The sequence below is a fragment of the Artemia franciscana genome, chromosome 14 (assembly GCF_032884065.1).
Source record: "Artemia franciscana chromosome 14, ASM3288406v1, whole genome shotgun sequence".
Lineage (NCBI taxonomy): Eukaryota > Metazoa > Arthropoda > Branchiopoda > Anostraca > Artemiidae > Artemia > Artemia franciscana.
Genome location: NC_088876.1, coordinates 17865947 through 17881415, shown reverse-complemented (window position 1 = coordinate 17881415; position 15469 = coordinate 17865947). Strand labels below are relative to the sequence as shown.

The 15469-nt window shown below is 35.4% G+C and overlaps 1 protein-coding gene across 1 annotated transcript in view; it reads right to left on the bottom strand.

The window, feature by feature from the left end:
- Window positions 1-9577: 9577 nt before the first annotated feature.
- Window positions 9578-15469, bottom strand: part of LOC136035415 (uncharacterized) — a 56934-nt gene continuing 51042 nt past the window's right edge. Inside the window, exon 4 of the mRNA XM_065717208.1 lies at window positions 9578-14061. Within this exon, the coding sequence (XP_065573280.1) occupies window positions 13819-14061 (243 nt within the window). The 3' untranslated portion in view covers window positions 9578-13818. The remainder of the gene's footprint in view (window positions 14062-15469) is intronic.

The following is a 15469-nucleotide window of genomic DNA, read 5'->3' as shown; positions in this document are numbered from 1 at the left end:
GCCTAAGCCTTTATTCGCCCAACAATCCGGTACACCAGGAAATTTTTCATAGCTCTTCATTGTAGACTTACCATAAAATGAACTAATAAGTATACAGAAAACCATACACAAGCAGGCCAGGATTTACACATAAGCACACTAAGCCCGGACCTAGGGACGCAAAATGCCGAGGGGAGCATAGTAAGCAAGGAGCGATGCGGCTCAATACTAATCGAAACTTTGGAAAAAGGAAGGAACCCCTAGAACATGAAGTAATCTTAATGAAAATCACACTATGAGATTCAGCATATCAGAGAACCCTACTGCAGAGGTTTCAAGCTCCTATATAAGATAATTGAGATTTTCAAACAGTTCGTGGTAACGAACTGTAGTAAGGAGCGACCCGGCTCAATAGTAAACGAAACTCTAAAAAACAGAATTTCGATGCTAAAAGGTATATCAAAAGAAATAGATTTTTATGCTGATTTTAAATATATAAGTTTCATCAAATTTAGTCTTTGTCATCAAAAGTAACGAGCCTGAGAAAATTTGCCTTATTTTGGAAAATAGGGGGTAACACCCCCTAAAAGTCAATGCGCACCATCGCATTCAGCGTATCAGAGTACCCTATAGAAAAAATTTCAAGGTCCAATCTACAAAAATGTGGAATTTCGTATTTTTTGCCAGAAGACAAATCACGGGTGCGTGTTAATTTGTTTTTTTTTTTGTTTTTTTTTTTTCCCCAGGGGTCATCGTATCGACCAAGTGGTCCTAGAGTGTTGCAAGAGGGCTCATTCTAACGGAAATAAAAAGTTCTAGTGCCCTTTTTAAGTGACCAAAAAAATTGGAGGGCACCTAGGCCCCCTCCCACGCTCATTTTTTCCCAAAGTCAACGGATTAAAATTTTGAGATAGCCATTTTGTTCTGCATAGTCGAAAACCATACTAACTATGTCTTTGGGGATGACTTACCCCCCACAGTCCCTGGGGGAGGGGCTGCAAATTACAAACTTTGAACAATGTTTACATACAGTAATATTTACTGGAAAGTGTACCGACGTTATCAGGGGGATTTTTTTGGTTTGGGTGTGGGGTTCAGGGGAGGGGGCTACACGGGAGGATCTTTCCTTGGAGGAATATTTCATGGGGAAAGAGAAATTCAGTGAAAAGGGCGCAGGACTTTCTAGCATTACTATAAAAAAAAAAAACAATGAAAATATAAACATGAAAAAAAAATTTCAATTGAAAGTATGGAGAAGTATTAAAACTTAAAACGAACAGAGATTATTACGCATATGAGGGGTTCTAAAAATACTTTAGCATAAAGAGCGAGGTATTTAGGAGGAGATAAATACTTCGCTCTTTATGCTAAAAAATTTTTAAGTAATTTCAACTATTTATTCTACGGCCTTTCTGATTCAGGGGTCATTCTTAAAGATTTGGGACAAAACAAGATTTAGTATAAAGAGCAAGGTATTAACGAGGGGACCAACCCTCTCATATATATAATCAAAAATATAAAAATATAAAAGTCTGTTACGTAAGTTAATTCTTAAGTTACGTATTTTTTTTTTTACTAATAAAAACATTCGTTAAAAATTAAAAGATCTAGTTGCCTTTTAAGTAACCGAAAAATTGGAGGGCAACTAGGCTTCCTTCCCCGCCCCTTATTTCTCAAATTCGTCTGATCAAAACCAAGAGAAAGCCATTTAGCCAAAAAAGAATTAACATGCAAATTTCATTTTAATAATTTATGTACGGAGAGCCAAAATCAGACATACATTAATTCAAAAACTTTCAGAAATTAAATAAAAAAAACAAGTTTTTTGAAATGAAAGTAAGGAGCGACATTAAAACTTAAAACGAACAGAAATTACTCCGTATATGAAAGGGGCTTTTCCTCCTCGACACCCCGCTCCTTGCGCTAAAGTTTGATTCTTTCTCGCAACTCTACTTTTTAAAACAATAAAAAACTTTAGCGTAAAGACCGAGGTATCGAGCAGGGTCGATCCCCCTCATATACATATTAATTTCTGTCCGTATTAAGTTTTAACGTTGCTCATTACTTTCAGTTGAAAAGATTTTTTTTATTTAATTTTTAGTAAAGTACGAATGGTGGTCAAGCCTTTATAGGTTTTGAGTGTGTGGTAGTCCCACTGCTATTTGTGGAAATTTATTTTATTATTTAGTTTGAATTGATATCTCATTTTGCTTTTGTTTGTAATAAGCTTGACTATTCATTTTCATTTCCTTTAGTTGAATTTCACGCTAGAAAAAGAAAACTCAACAAATTTGTAGGTTCATTTAAACCTTGACCTCTGCCCATTCTATAATAGTTTTTTTAAATAAATATAAACGGGTGTTTCAAATGAAAATAAAGAGCGGGATTGAAACTTAACGAAAGCAGAAATTATATCGAATAGGAGCATGGCTCAGGCCATCCTCATATCAGTCTACGATATATTAGCCCAAACAAGAGGGGACAGCAATTCTTATATACGGAATAATTTCTATTAATTTTAGGTTTTTATGGCGCTCTTTAATTTTACTCTAGATTTTTTTTTCTTTTTTCTTTTTTTTGGAAAAATCGATTTTCTGCTTGAGTCCAATATTTTGTGACCCCTAAGAAGCTTACTTTCAGGGATTTGACAAATTAGCTTTTCTTTTGCTTTTTGGTTATGGAGAATTACTCTGAAGTTCGCAAACTTCATGGGATCTTTTTTTTTTATCTTTCCACGATACCCACTATAAAAAATTTCCATGTGTTACCATTCCAGAGCTACAGACCGCTGACCAAGATAAAAAAAAAAGAGAGAACAGCGCTGTTGGCTAGAAACGCGATTTAAATTTACATTCTTGTAGGAACTTAGACAGACAGCAAACAACTTAACTTGTAAATTAGGTTGCAAATTGTGATTTTTGTGCAGACATAAGCCAGAAATGGGATACTCTTGGCATAACTAAACCCATTCTTCTTAGGAGGATCCTCTAAAACTTGGAGTTTTCACACAAGTCACGCACCTTATAGGCAAAACCATTTTAAATGTTTACATTTTGCATGATAGTTTTTAATAAAATATTATCTGGTGAATATCATTTCTCTTTCCCGATTTAATTATTCTACCTTTTTTCTGTTTTATTGATATTACAAACAAGGGCTACTCATATTTTTTTTTTTTTTTTTTTTTTTTTTTTTACCATGAAAGCATATTCAATGGATTGTTGCAATTATAGTGATATTCAAAAAGCGATTAAAACCCGGACTTGGGAATTCTAAAAGAAACACAAATTTTATAAATGTATCAGAAACAATTTTAACAAACAGTCTCTATAGAAATAAATACTCTGTCTTAAATCAAAAGACAACGGCAAGTAAGGAGTGGACCTTGTCAATAGAAATCGAAAGACTAAAGAACTGATGACACAATAGATCAAACAGTTTGTGGTAACGAGCTGTAAGTAAGGAGAGACCCGGCTCAATAGTGACCTAAAGTCTAAAAACGGAATTTTGATACCAACAGATATTTCAAAAGAATATGATTATTATGCTGATTTCAAATATATAAGTTTCATTCGGTCTAGTCTTATCTATTAAAGGCTACGAGCTTGAGAAAATTTGCCTGATTTTCGAAAAAAAGGGGGAAACACCCCCTGAAAGGCATATAATATTAATGAAAATCACACAATCAGATTCAGCCTATTAGAAAACTGTACTTTGGAGGTTTTAAGCTCCTATCTGCAAAAATGTGGAATTTTGTATCTTGGAAGATCACGGGTGTTTATTTGTTGTTTTATTCACCCGTGCATGTTCGCATTAACCCAGTGGTCCTAGAACATCGGGAGGGGCTTATTCAAACGGAAATTAAAAGCTCTAGTGTACTTTTTAAGTGACAAAAAAGATTGGAGGGTAACTATGCCCCTTTCCCACGCCCATTTGGTCTCAAAATCATCCGACCAAAATTTTGAGATAACCATTTTGTTCAGCATAGTTGAAAGGCCGAATAAATATACCTTTGGAGATACCATGACTTGCTAGTAGATTTCATAGTTTCAGCCTTATTTGCCTCAAACTGCATAAGCTGTGACTCGAGAACAAACTGGGTGTCATGTGACCCGTAGCAAAAAACCAGATACTTAGACTTTTGACTTTGAGTTTGCAGTCTTTGGATCCAAAACCTCAATAATACGAATTGGCCAATCGCGGAATCCTCGAAACTTTGCTAGAGCCAGATCATGAATACTAAATTTAGCCATTATCTGTAGCTCAAATTTATCAAAAGTAATTTACAACAGTTGCCAAAAACTCGTACCTGTTAGTGGGGCAGGCCCACGTCAGAAGTGGCAATCACCGTTTGACAGGATGCCCAGTGAACGCAGGACCTGCTAATTGATTTCTTCACCGTATTCTTAAAAAATATCCAAATATCCGAGCATCCAGAAGTGGCAATCACCGTTTGACAGGATGCCCAGTGAACGCAGGACCTGCTAATTGATTTCTTCACCGTATTCTTAAAAAATATCCAAATATCCGAGCATCCAAAAAACTCGTGCCAACAATCACACGTCACCAATTATCAGAGCTAGCGAAATGCGACTGCATTGAATGAATGCTAGATGCGAACCAGTGTTGCCAGATCGGACGGAGATGATTATGCTTCCTTGAGCCCAAAATTATACTTTTTTGGACAGATTTATGCTACGCTTCTATATTTTCCCAGGTCTCACAAAAAGTCGATCAGTTAAAAAAAAGTCGAATTCTGTCTTATCTTAATAAAGGTTCTGAATAGAATATAATCTGATAATAATAGCCTAATAATTTATTTTTAACCCGCTAAGGGAACAAAAGCGGGGTATGAACAAAGGAGGCAAAGAAAAAGGTAAAATAGCATAGAATCTAAGTAAAAAGGCTTTTTTTATGTCAAGGAGAAGGATTTTGGTTCACAATTTGGTTCACGTTTTTAGTGTTTCGTCTTTCTTCTCGAAGCGGTTGTTGGCATTTAAAAAACATAGTGTCTTGCATCATCATCAAAATTTTTACTTCAGATACATTAAAAAAAGAAGGAAAAATTCGCATATTTTTCTCCACATCAAGTCTGTAGTAATTTTGCTCATATGTATCTTTTTGGAGTCACTAAAAGCATATGGCAGCTTGCGCCACTGGGAGTCAATATCTATGAGTTTTGGCATGAGACTTGGAAATCGGTTCACTACGACACCTAGTGATTTTGGTAGATTAGAAAACAATATCTGATCAGCATAAGCTTTTCACAAAATCTTTTGGAGTTTTGGCGATAGTTTGGTGTCTAGCTGGTGTCAGCTGATGTGTAGTAGTTATCAACCAGTTCTTAAACCATGAACCATTGCCTATGGTTGAAAGGGATAGGCCTAATTGCACAGCAAAATTCTCTCACCGTTCACCATCAACAATAACAACATGAAACCCCTCTAAATCTCAAAATTTGATCAAACAATCATCTTCACCAATCCAATCCAACCAATCATAACATGTCTTTAAATTCAAATATATTGCGTGCGCTTTTCTTTGCAATAGACCATAGACCACAGGATATGAGTAAAAAAATACCAGAGGGTTCATAGTCTGTCGCTGTGCCGAAAATTTTACTTTAGTTTGATGGAAAAATTCGATAAACCATCTTTGGTGTTCGTTTTATTGATGTGACATTATGAGTTGTCCTACATCGTCTTAGAATTATGCTACAATTATGCTATCTTAAGGAGGATTATGCTTGGATGCTTTTGGTTCCTAATTATGCTGCGTTCCGCATAATTATGCTACATCTGGCAACATTGATGCGAACTAACAGAATGCTAGATGCGAACTAACTGAATGCGTATCTAAATAGATTAAATAAAAAACTAGTTTTTTTTTAACTGAAAGCAAGGAGCGACATTAAAACTTAAAACGAACAGAAATTACTCCGTATATGAAATGGGTTGTCCCCTCCGCAATTTCTCGCTCTTTACGCTAAAGTTTTTAATTGTTTTAAAAAGAGAATTGTGTCAAAGAGTCAAACTTTAGCGTAAAGAGCTAGGGATTGCGGAGGGGACAATCCATTTCATATACGGAGTAATTTCTGTTCGTTTTAAGTTTTAATGTCGCTCCTTACTTTCAGTTACAAAAACTAGTTGTTTTGTTTAATTTCTGAACGTTTTTGAATTAATGCATGTTTGATTTTGGCTCTCCGCACATAAATTATTAAAATAAAATTTGCATAATAATTCTCTTTTTGTCTAAATGGCTTTCCCTTAGTTTTGATCAGACGATTTTGACAAATAAGGGGTGGGGAAGGAGGCCTAGTTGCCCTCCAATTTTTCGGTTACTTAAAAAGGCAACTAGAACTTTTAATTTTTAACGAACAAATATACGTAACTTAAGAATTACCTTACGTAAGAAACTTTTATATTCTTATATTTTTATTATGTATATGAGGGGGTTTGTCCCCTCGTTAATACCCCGCTCTTTACACTAAATCTTAAGTTTCGTCCCAATTCTTTAAGAATGATACCTGAATCAGAAAGGCCGTAGAATAAATAGTTGAAATTACTAAAAATACTTTAGCATAAAGAGCGAGGTATTTATCTCCTTCTAAATACCTCGCTCTTTATGCTAAAGTATTTTTAGAACCCCTCGTACGCGTAATAATCTTTGTTCGTTTTAAGTTTTAATGCTACTCCTTACTTTCAATTAAAAAAACTTTTTCATGTTTATTTTTTCATTTTTTTTTATAGTAATGCTAGAAAATCCCGTGCCCTTTTCATTGAATTTCTCTTCCCCCACAAAATATTCCTCCAAGGATAGATCCTCCCACATATCCTCCCCCCTCAACCCCACCCCCAAACCAAAAACAATTCCCTGAAAACGTCTGTACACTTTCCAATATCCATTACTGTATGTAAACACTGGTCAAAGTTTATAACTTGCAGCCCCTCCCCCAGGGACTGTGGGGGAGTAATTCATCCCCAAAGACATTGCTATAATGGTTTTCGAATATGCGGAAAAAAATGGCTATCTCGAAATTTTGATCCGTTGACTTTGGGAAAAAAATTAGCGTGGGAGGGGGCCTAGGTGCCCTCCAATTTTTTTGTCACTTAAAAAGGGCACTAGAACTTTACATTTCCGTTATAATGATCCCTCTTGCGACATTCTACGACCACTTGGTCGATACGATGACCCCTGGGGGGAAAAAACAAATAAAAACAAATAAACACGCACCCGTGATCTGTCTTCTGGCAAAAAATACGAAATTCCACATTTTGTAGATAGGAGCTTGAAATTTTCGCTATAGGGTTCTCTGGTGCGTTGAATGCGATGGTTTGTGATTTTCGTTAAGATTCTATGACTTTTAGGGGGTGTTTCCCCCTATTTTCCAAAATAAGGCGAATTTTCTCAGGCTCGTAACTTTTGATAACAAAGACTAAATTTGATGAAATGTATATATTTAAAATCAGCATGAAAATTTAATTCTTTTGATTTATCGTTTAGCATCAAAATTCCGTTTTTTAGGGTTTCGTTTACTATTGAGCCGGGTCGCTCCTTACTACAGCTCGTTACGACGAACTGTTTGATACCTGGAGAAATCCGAGGAAGGTAAAAAGGAAGGGTGTGCAAAATGTCAGGATTATTGACCCCAATCCCCGTTGCACTTCCTGGATGAAAGGCCATGGAACGAAGATAAGCACCACCGGTAGGGACTGTGAAGTTCAATGCCGTGTTCTTTAACTTTTTTACCTCGCCTTAATTTGGCAAAATATATGTCGACTAGGCATGTAATAGGAATTATGAGGGGACAAAGGAACTAATGTGGGTAGGAATAATTCATCTCTAGAATTTACTGCCTGACTAGAAGAGAAAATACCTTTTTGGGGTGTTTTCAATGAGAGATCCAAAACACTCAAACCCCTATCCCACATTTAAAAAGTACCTTTTTTGTGTCTTCATTAAGAAAGTGAGTAAAAACATCCTTGCTCCCCCCCTATATTCTCGTGAATTTGAACCCCCCCCCCCCACGAGAGGGCAATAGCTTCTTTCTGCTAGAATGGAAGCTTTGAACTGAAAATAACAGTTTTAAATGAACCGATTGTATTAAAAAGTTGAACGTTAGGGTAGGGAGAGTTTGCTGCTCATGTCAGGATTTCATAGCAACTTTTATTCGTTTAAGCTTGCTTTACATATTCAATTTTAAGCTTTACTGGTTTTACGATTTGTTTATTCATTTATACTACTAGCTGCTGCATGTTTGTTCGGTATGATTGTTTTGCTTTTTTTTATTTCTGTTCGTTTTGGGTTTTATATATTTTTTAATGATAAAATATTTATTGTTTGTTTTATATGTCATACGTTTGATTTGCATATTCAATTTAAGTGTTACTCGTTCTAAGATCTATTTATTTATTTATACGGTACCGGTTGTAAGTTTGTTTGCTATGGTTGTTTATTCAATTTATGTTCATTTTGGGCTTCGTTTATTCTTTAATAGTAATTTTTGGTCGTTGCCCTCCGATCACTTCTTACTCTTAAAAAGGTGATAGTAAAAAAAGTAGTAAAAATGCAGTAGTAGTAGCTTAATTTAAAACCCTTGACCAGGGTTGAAGGGACTGTGTCAACCCCGGAGTCATTGTTCTATGACCTTCGGACTATTTCGTACAAAACGGCTATCCAAAACGTTAGATCGAATGCATTTTGGGAAAATAGGGTGGGGGATATTTGCCCTCCGACTACTTTTGACACTTTAAAAGGGAAATGGAACTTCCAATTTCCAATCCAATGAGCCTTCTTCAAAGGTTTACTGCCACCTTTTCCACAAGAACCGTATATTCCCCCTGGACATAATTGAAAGCACTTGTCCCAGGGCTCTGACATTTTTGTTTAATCTTTGGACTAAATAGAACACAGTGTCTATCTCAAATTCTTGATCTGAAGTATTTGGGGAAAAGAGGACGTAGGAGGCTTATTTCCCTCTGATCGCTTCTGGTTCTTAAAACGGAGAACTAAGAATTTTTAATTTCGGATCAAATGAACCTCCTCCAAAGTTTGTGCGACCATTCCCTTACATGAAACCTTATATGCCCCGTGGAATAGCTTACAACCCTTCTTCCCGGGCTTTGCGGGGCTCTGTCAAACCCACAGGCATTGTCAGATGAAACGTAGACTATTTTGAACAAAATTACTATCTCCAAAGTTTGACCGAAATTATTCGTTGGAAAAGGGTGTTGGGAGGAGTAGGGGGCTATTTGCCCCCCGGTCACTTTTGACTCTTAAAATGAAACTAGAACTTTCAGTTTCTATTTAAATACCCCTCCTCCAAAGTTTATGCTACCACCTCTTCCACCAAGTCCCCAGGGCATAATTTAAAACACTTGTCCCTGTGGTCTGGGGGGCTATGTTAACCCTAGAATTTTTGTTATATTATCTTTGGTCCATTTTGAACAAAACAGCTATCTCAAAAAACCAATAGCATACATTTTGGGAGAAAGAGGGCAGAGGGGGCTAGCTGCTCTCCGGTCCTTTTTGTCTCTTAAAAGGAAACTAGAACCTTCAATTTCTAATACCCTACCGTATTTCAAAGAAATCAGAAAAGTTTAGCAACCAAAAGGAAATTTATTTAATTACCATCACCTAAACATAAAATAAGAACCAAAAAATTATACAAATTTTCGGAAAACACACAAGACAATTAATCAAAATTTATTGCCTGTTAAATTACACTATATAAACACAAAACCCAATTCAGCTATCCAAAAGATAAATGGCAAAAATACGTTGTCTTAACTTCGAAATATGGGTTATATATAACTCCATAAACAAAAAACATACCTATGACACACTGATTTTTGTAAATGAGGCGTTATTCTGATGGTCAACATGTATAAACTACATTGACGGTTATCTTTATTAGGCGATTTCCAATTGCCTTTAGAGTAGTCACATAAACAATCTTAGAAGAATTATTTGGAAGTAGAAAATTAATAAAGAATGTGGTAAAATACACAGGAAATATCAGAAGATAAATTTCAACCATCTTAAAAATTTAAACAGAAATAGTTCACAAAACAGCATTTTTTTTTTTACTTTTTAAAAGAAACTAAATTGTCTTTAGTTTATTGTTATAGCAGGTGTTATAGTTTCCTTGCTAGAATCCACAATTGCATGGCTAATGTCGTCATGGTTGTCACGTTATCATTTGGTGGCCGAACCAAACTTCGGTCATACCTATGAGCACATATTGAGGTAAACACTAGGATACCGGGAAAAAAAATGAACTTAGCTAGAGCTTTTCAAGAACTTTTCAACCATGGTTTCTCTGCTTGGCACTTTTTTCAGTCAGGGCTGGTTCATGGGCAGTGGCGTGAATTCACAAACATTTGAGAAGAGGGGCAAAAATAGGCACAAATATGTTTTTTTTTTCCTTTTTTTTTCTTAGAATACCAGAAAAAAAGACATTTCTCAACAAACTTACCCCAAAAAAGGAATTTTTCAAAATCTAGTAAGAAGAGGGGTAAAAAAAATTAGAAAGGCTCCCACCCTTCCGTTCTCCGTCTCCAATTGAAGCCAATGTTCATAGACATGATTCTAGTATAGCTTGAGTTAAACTGCTATGGCATCCACTTTGGTTTCGCATAATTTGTTTTGAATTTATTTGTATTCAATAAGATGGATGATGTTTCTATAAAGCTGAATCATCTAATTTCTCTAGACGATGAATTTTGGCAAATTTTTTTAAACTACTAAATGTGAAAATATAGAAAGAATAGTTTCTAATGCAGCTGATATGGGCAGTTTAATCGCTTAATAAAATCATCATCATCATGGGTATTCTGGAACGTTTTTGAGATATTGCATCTTCATTTTCTTAATAGAAAAATTATTTTGAGAATAGATAGCACACGTTTCACAGATTTTTACAGCTGGAATGATTTCCATAATTCCAGAAATGGAATTAGCATGGAATTATTTTCTGTTCTGCGATCTATCCGTTTATAATGAAGATTGGTTATTTTTAAATCTAATACATTACTTTCTAATAATAAGTTGAGAATTGTATTCTTTGTTCTTTGTGGACAGTTCTTGCAGACAAATTAGAATCCAAATAATTTGTTTTATTTGCTTAATTGCTTTTGAGGTAGACCAGGTCAAAGAATATCTGTGACGCATGCCCCCGAAAGGGGTGGAAATGGGTCGTAAGAAAGGATTATTTGAAAATAGAGCTTGAAGGGGGAGTAAAGACTGAAGCTTTGAACATATTGGGTTGAAAGAGGACCATGCAGAGCTATATTCTCCTCAAGCAACTTGGTATTAAAAGGAATTTTGTAGCTAGAAATAAGATAAACCTATGACACTCGGTCCAGTAACAAAATTTATCTATTTGATAACAATAATTTCTGCTGCTCAAGCAAAGAAACGATCGTAAGTTTTTCTGCATCTAGTAATGTGGATAGTGTAGTATGAGCATTAGATGCTAATGCTTACATAATTAACTCAAAAATTACACTCACTGAAGACATCTCAATTAATTTCTCATTGAAAAACTAATTTATGTCCCAAGAGTCCCTCTACCAAGAAGAAAATTATTACTGAGTAAAGAACATATCTTAAAACTATCCAAGACACCTGAGTTATCTTAATTACAAAGTGACCAACTGTTTGATAATAACTCATTTTTGGGGACCAGGTGGAGTTCTTCCTTAGCCTATTTCTTGGAGAAGACAAGAAGAGACTCATAGAACTGAAAACTCGAGTTCCCAGATTAGCCACTAATGCCATCTAGCTACTTTGAGGGGCTGCTACAGCAGGCTGCAATTACCTTGTTCTGTCACTACTTTTGTGCTTTTAATTAAAATAATCTTATTTCTCATGGTGTAAGTGTGATTTTCTTCTTTTGTTCAATTTAGCATCTGTCTACTATGTGTTCCACCACCAGTTTTAATTTCTATAACAGTATTTCCTTTGATTCTGAACGGCCATTACTTGAAAATGGCGGGGGAAGTTTTACACTTTGATACCGTTTGGGAGGGGACCAGGGGGTGGGTGGAATACCTCCATTCTCTATGGTTAACATCACAATTCATAAATAGACGTAAAAGAGGGAGAGTGAATTTTAATCTAATACAAATGTAGCGGTTTGCATTTTCGGCCTCCACAGCTATGTAAACTCTTGGCTCTTCCTCAATCCTGAAGAACAAATATACCGTCTTTGGATCTGTGGCATCATTGATTTGCACGTGAAAAAAAAAAACAAATTCTTCTATTTGAATCTACTTCTCCTTTTTTTCTTCTTTTCCTCTCTACTCGAAAGAGTGACACAGAAAAAATCTTTTACATTGCTTTAAAAAATATATATAATTTGTCTCATTGGTTGATACTTAATTTCTGTACGAGTACAGTTTACGTGGCTTTACTATCTACTATACTACTTCTTGCATGGAAACCTTTGTATTTCATGCTGTACAATTAATGGGTAGAATAGAAAATAAATCCTTCGGATAAAAACACTCATCCCATAAAATACAGTAAGGGTCACCATGATATGTCGAACACTTTCATTACATGCATTAAATCAAAGACTCAGAAATCAAAGACACAATTCAAACTGATCATACTAATAAGATCAAAAAACATGATGTTTTAGATTCATCGAAAGATGAAAATAATATAAACACTAAATGAGATCTAGCTGGTATAGCTACCAGTAAATAAATACAAATACTTCTTAATTTTACAACATGATATCATGCACATTCAATTTGGGAGCAAATTGTGCAAAACGAAACTTAATAAAGCATGTTATTATCTCTTGAGACTATATTTTTCTTCTACTAAACGAAAGATAGTTTCAAAGACTGTGATAAGCATTAATAGCATAGTTAAAGAGACGTAAACAAAAAACATTTTTCTATTAGATTTCTATAATTGGTAACATTAACATATTTCATTCCCTTTGCTCTTTATTAGAAAGCAGCTCAAAAGCTGATAATCAATAGGCCATTTACGAAATATATCATATATTTCCTAACCTTTTATTACCCGGCCTGCTTCCAGTTTATATAGGTTGATCATTTAATTTTGTTGCCTTATAATGAAAGATGATTTCAAGAGCCCATACTACCTCCTGTAGGGGATGATATTATACTTTGGTGTCCTCGCTATTTCTGTTTTGTTTTTAGTTTGTTTTTATTTTTTAATTCTGTTTTATCAGAAATCATTCTTCAAATCTTGCAAAGGTTGACAGGAATCAAGTTGCTTTACAACATTCGGTCTAACACCTAATACATATTTCTTTCTTTTCATTATATATTACTCCTGTAAAGGACAAAAACTCATCACAGCCTACAGCCGCACAAACAAAAGCGCGAAGTTGTGTCAGTTTTTTAGCTATTTTTATCTCAAGGGCTATTTTTATCTCAATTTTTATCTCAAGAAACAAGTTCCTATTGTTTCTAGGCAGGACTTCATTCATCCCGGTACATTTTGCTTTAAAAAGCTTTAATGAGCACTTGGAATTTGAAGTTAAAATATTGTCCTTTTCTCTTTGGATTTTGAGAGGAGGTGGTAGGAATTTTACGTAATAAATTTACAAATAGTTTTCAGGGTTTGCTTTTTTTAAAATGCTTTCTCCAGTTCGATAATCTCAAGACATTCGCTAGTTTTTTCAAACAGTTCGCGGTAACGAACAGTAGTAATGAACGACACGGCTCAATAGTAACCGAGTCTTTAAAAAACAGAATTTTGATATCAATATTTATATCAAAAGAACCGTATTTTTATGCTGATTTAAGGAAAGCAAGACTCAAGAGATGCTTTGATTTAAATTCGCTCCTTCAATTAAACGCTAAGTTTTTCTATCCCCTTTATAAGGACTTCGTGATTTGATTGGAAATCCTCTACTCCAATCTTCTTCTTCTTGTCACAATATTTCTTCGTGTGCGCTTTGTCCCCTGACTCACCACAATGGGGACAAACATACTTTCTTAATACAGGACATTGTACTTTGTTGAATTTGTCTTTAAGAATATGAGATTTGTACATGGTTTCTTCCTCGCCATTGTTTTTACAAAAGACACATTCCTATAAAACATAAATTTAATTTAATAAACTTAAAATATAGTAAACATATATTATCTATACCCGAGATTCGCAACCATGGTTATAATTTACTGAAGAGTAGCGTATTTACTTAAACAAAAAATCAATTTAACAAAATTTCTTGTAACTTCTTTCAAATTGCGTGCAAGGTATATTCACGTGATTTAAACTGGTTCAGACATAAAAACGCCGGAGAAAGCAGGTCTATATTGAATTCGATTGAAAATTAACCTTCATCCTTTATTGTTTTGGAATTTCGAATCGAAATGCATTACTCTTTCCTTGAGAAAGTATGATAATAGATGATTATTTGAAGATCTAGCACATCTATAAAGGGAAGAGGGGGGAATGGCATTTCTCGTTATACTGGTTTGAAGGATCAATATTTTGTATCGATAGAACACACTGTACACGTTCTATTAACAAATCATTTACCCAATGCTAGCGTTACCCAGGGAGAGAGCCATGTGTCTTCCATGTATAATTCCTTCCTCTTTTTTTCCCCGACAACTTCATGCGGAAGGGGTGGTTGTCAGAAATTCAAAGAGGGCTTAGTTGACTGAATACACTATATGACCCATAGGGGTATATAATTCAAAACTGTGCAGTTAGATTACAGAAAAATGCTTTTAGCCCCGTCCTTTCCCTTATCTTCCGAATTAAAATGTGAGGCCATCTTGGCCCTACCAACATCCGCAAAAAAAAAAATTCAACTTGATGCCTCAAGCCACGCCTGTGGTACTGGGGATAAGGTACCTAGATAGTACGGATACACATAGTGTCTATAGATTTATCTGTACCCCCTCCCACCACTCAAAATTTGAGGTACGATTGGCCCTCTAACACCCGGGAAGGTTTCAACTATATTGTGTATACCCTATCTTGTGTATACCCTATTTTGTTGAGATAGGTACATAATGTCTTCATATCGTCAAATTACTTGAAATTGACTCTGATCCCATGGGACCAGAGTGCCAAATCTTCCAGATACTGTAGATAATTTGAAAACTTGGGTGGAAATAGAGTGTTTTCATTTACTCAGACACGGGTGTCGTTTTCACCTTTGGGAAGCTCTTTGAATATTGGCCAAGGAAACGATTCCTAGAAGTTCCTAGGTGATAGGTCAACCAAGACCAAAGATGGCCACTTTTTCTGCAAAAAAAAAACTTTTTGTGAAGAACAGGTGATATGGAAAATTCCGAGCTATTGCCCCTGGGGCTGTTGGAGTGACGTTGACTCTAGAGGTATAGGCACTTATTAGACCTTCTGACACTTCTGAAAAATCTGACAATCTCCAAAAAGCAATATGAGGAGGCTTTATGGGGGGAGGGGAGGTTGCAGAAAAAGGACATGACAGAGGCAGGTTATAGTCCTATTACTTTCAACCCTC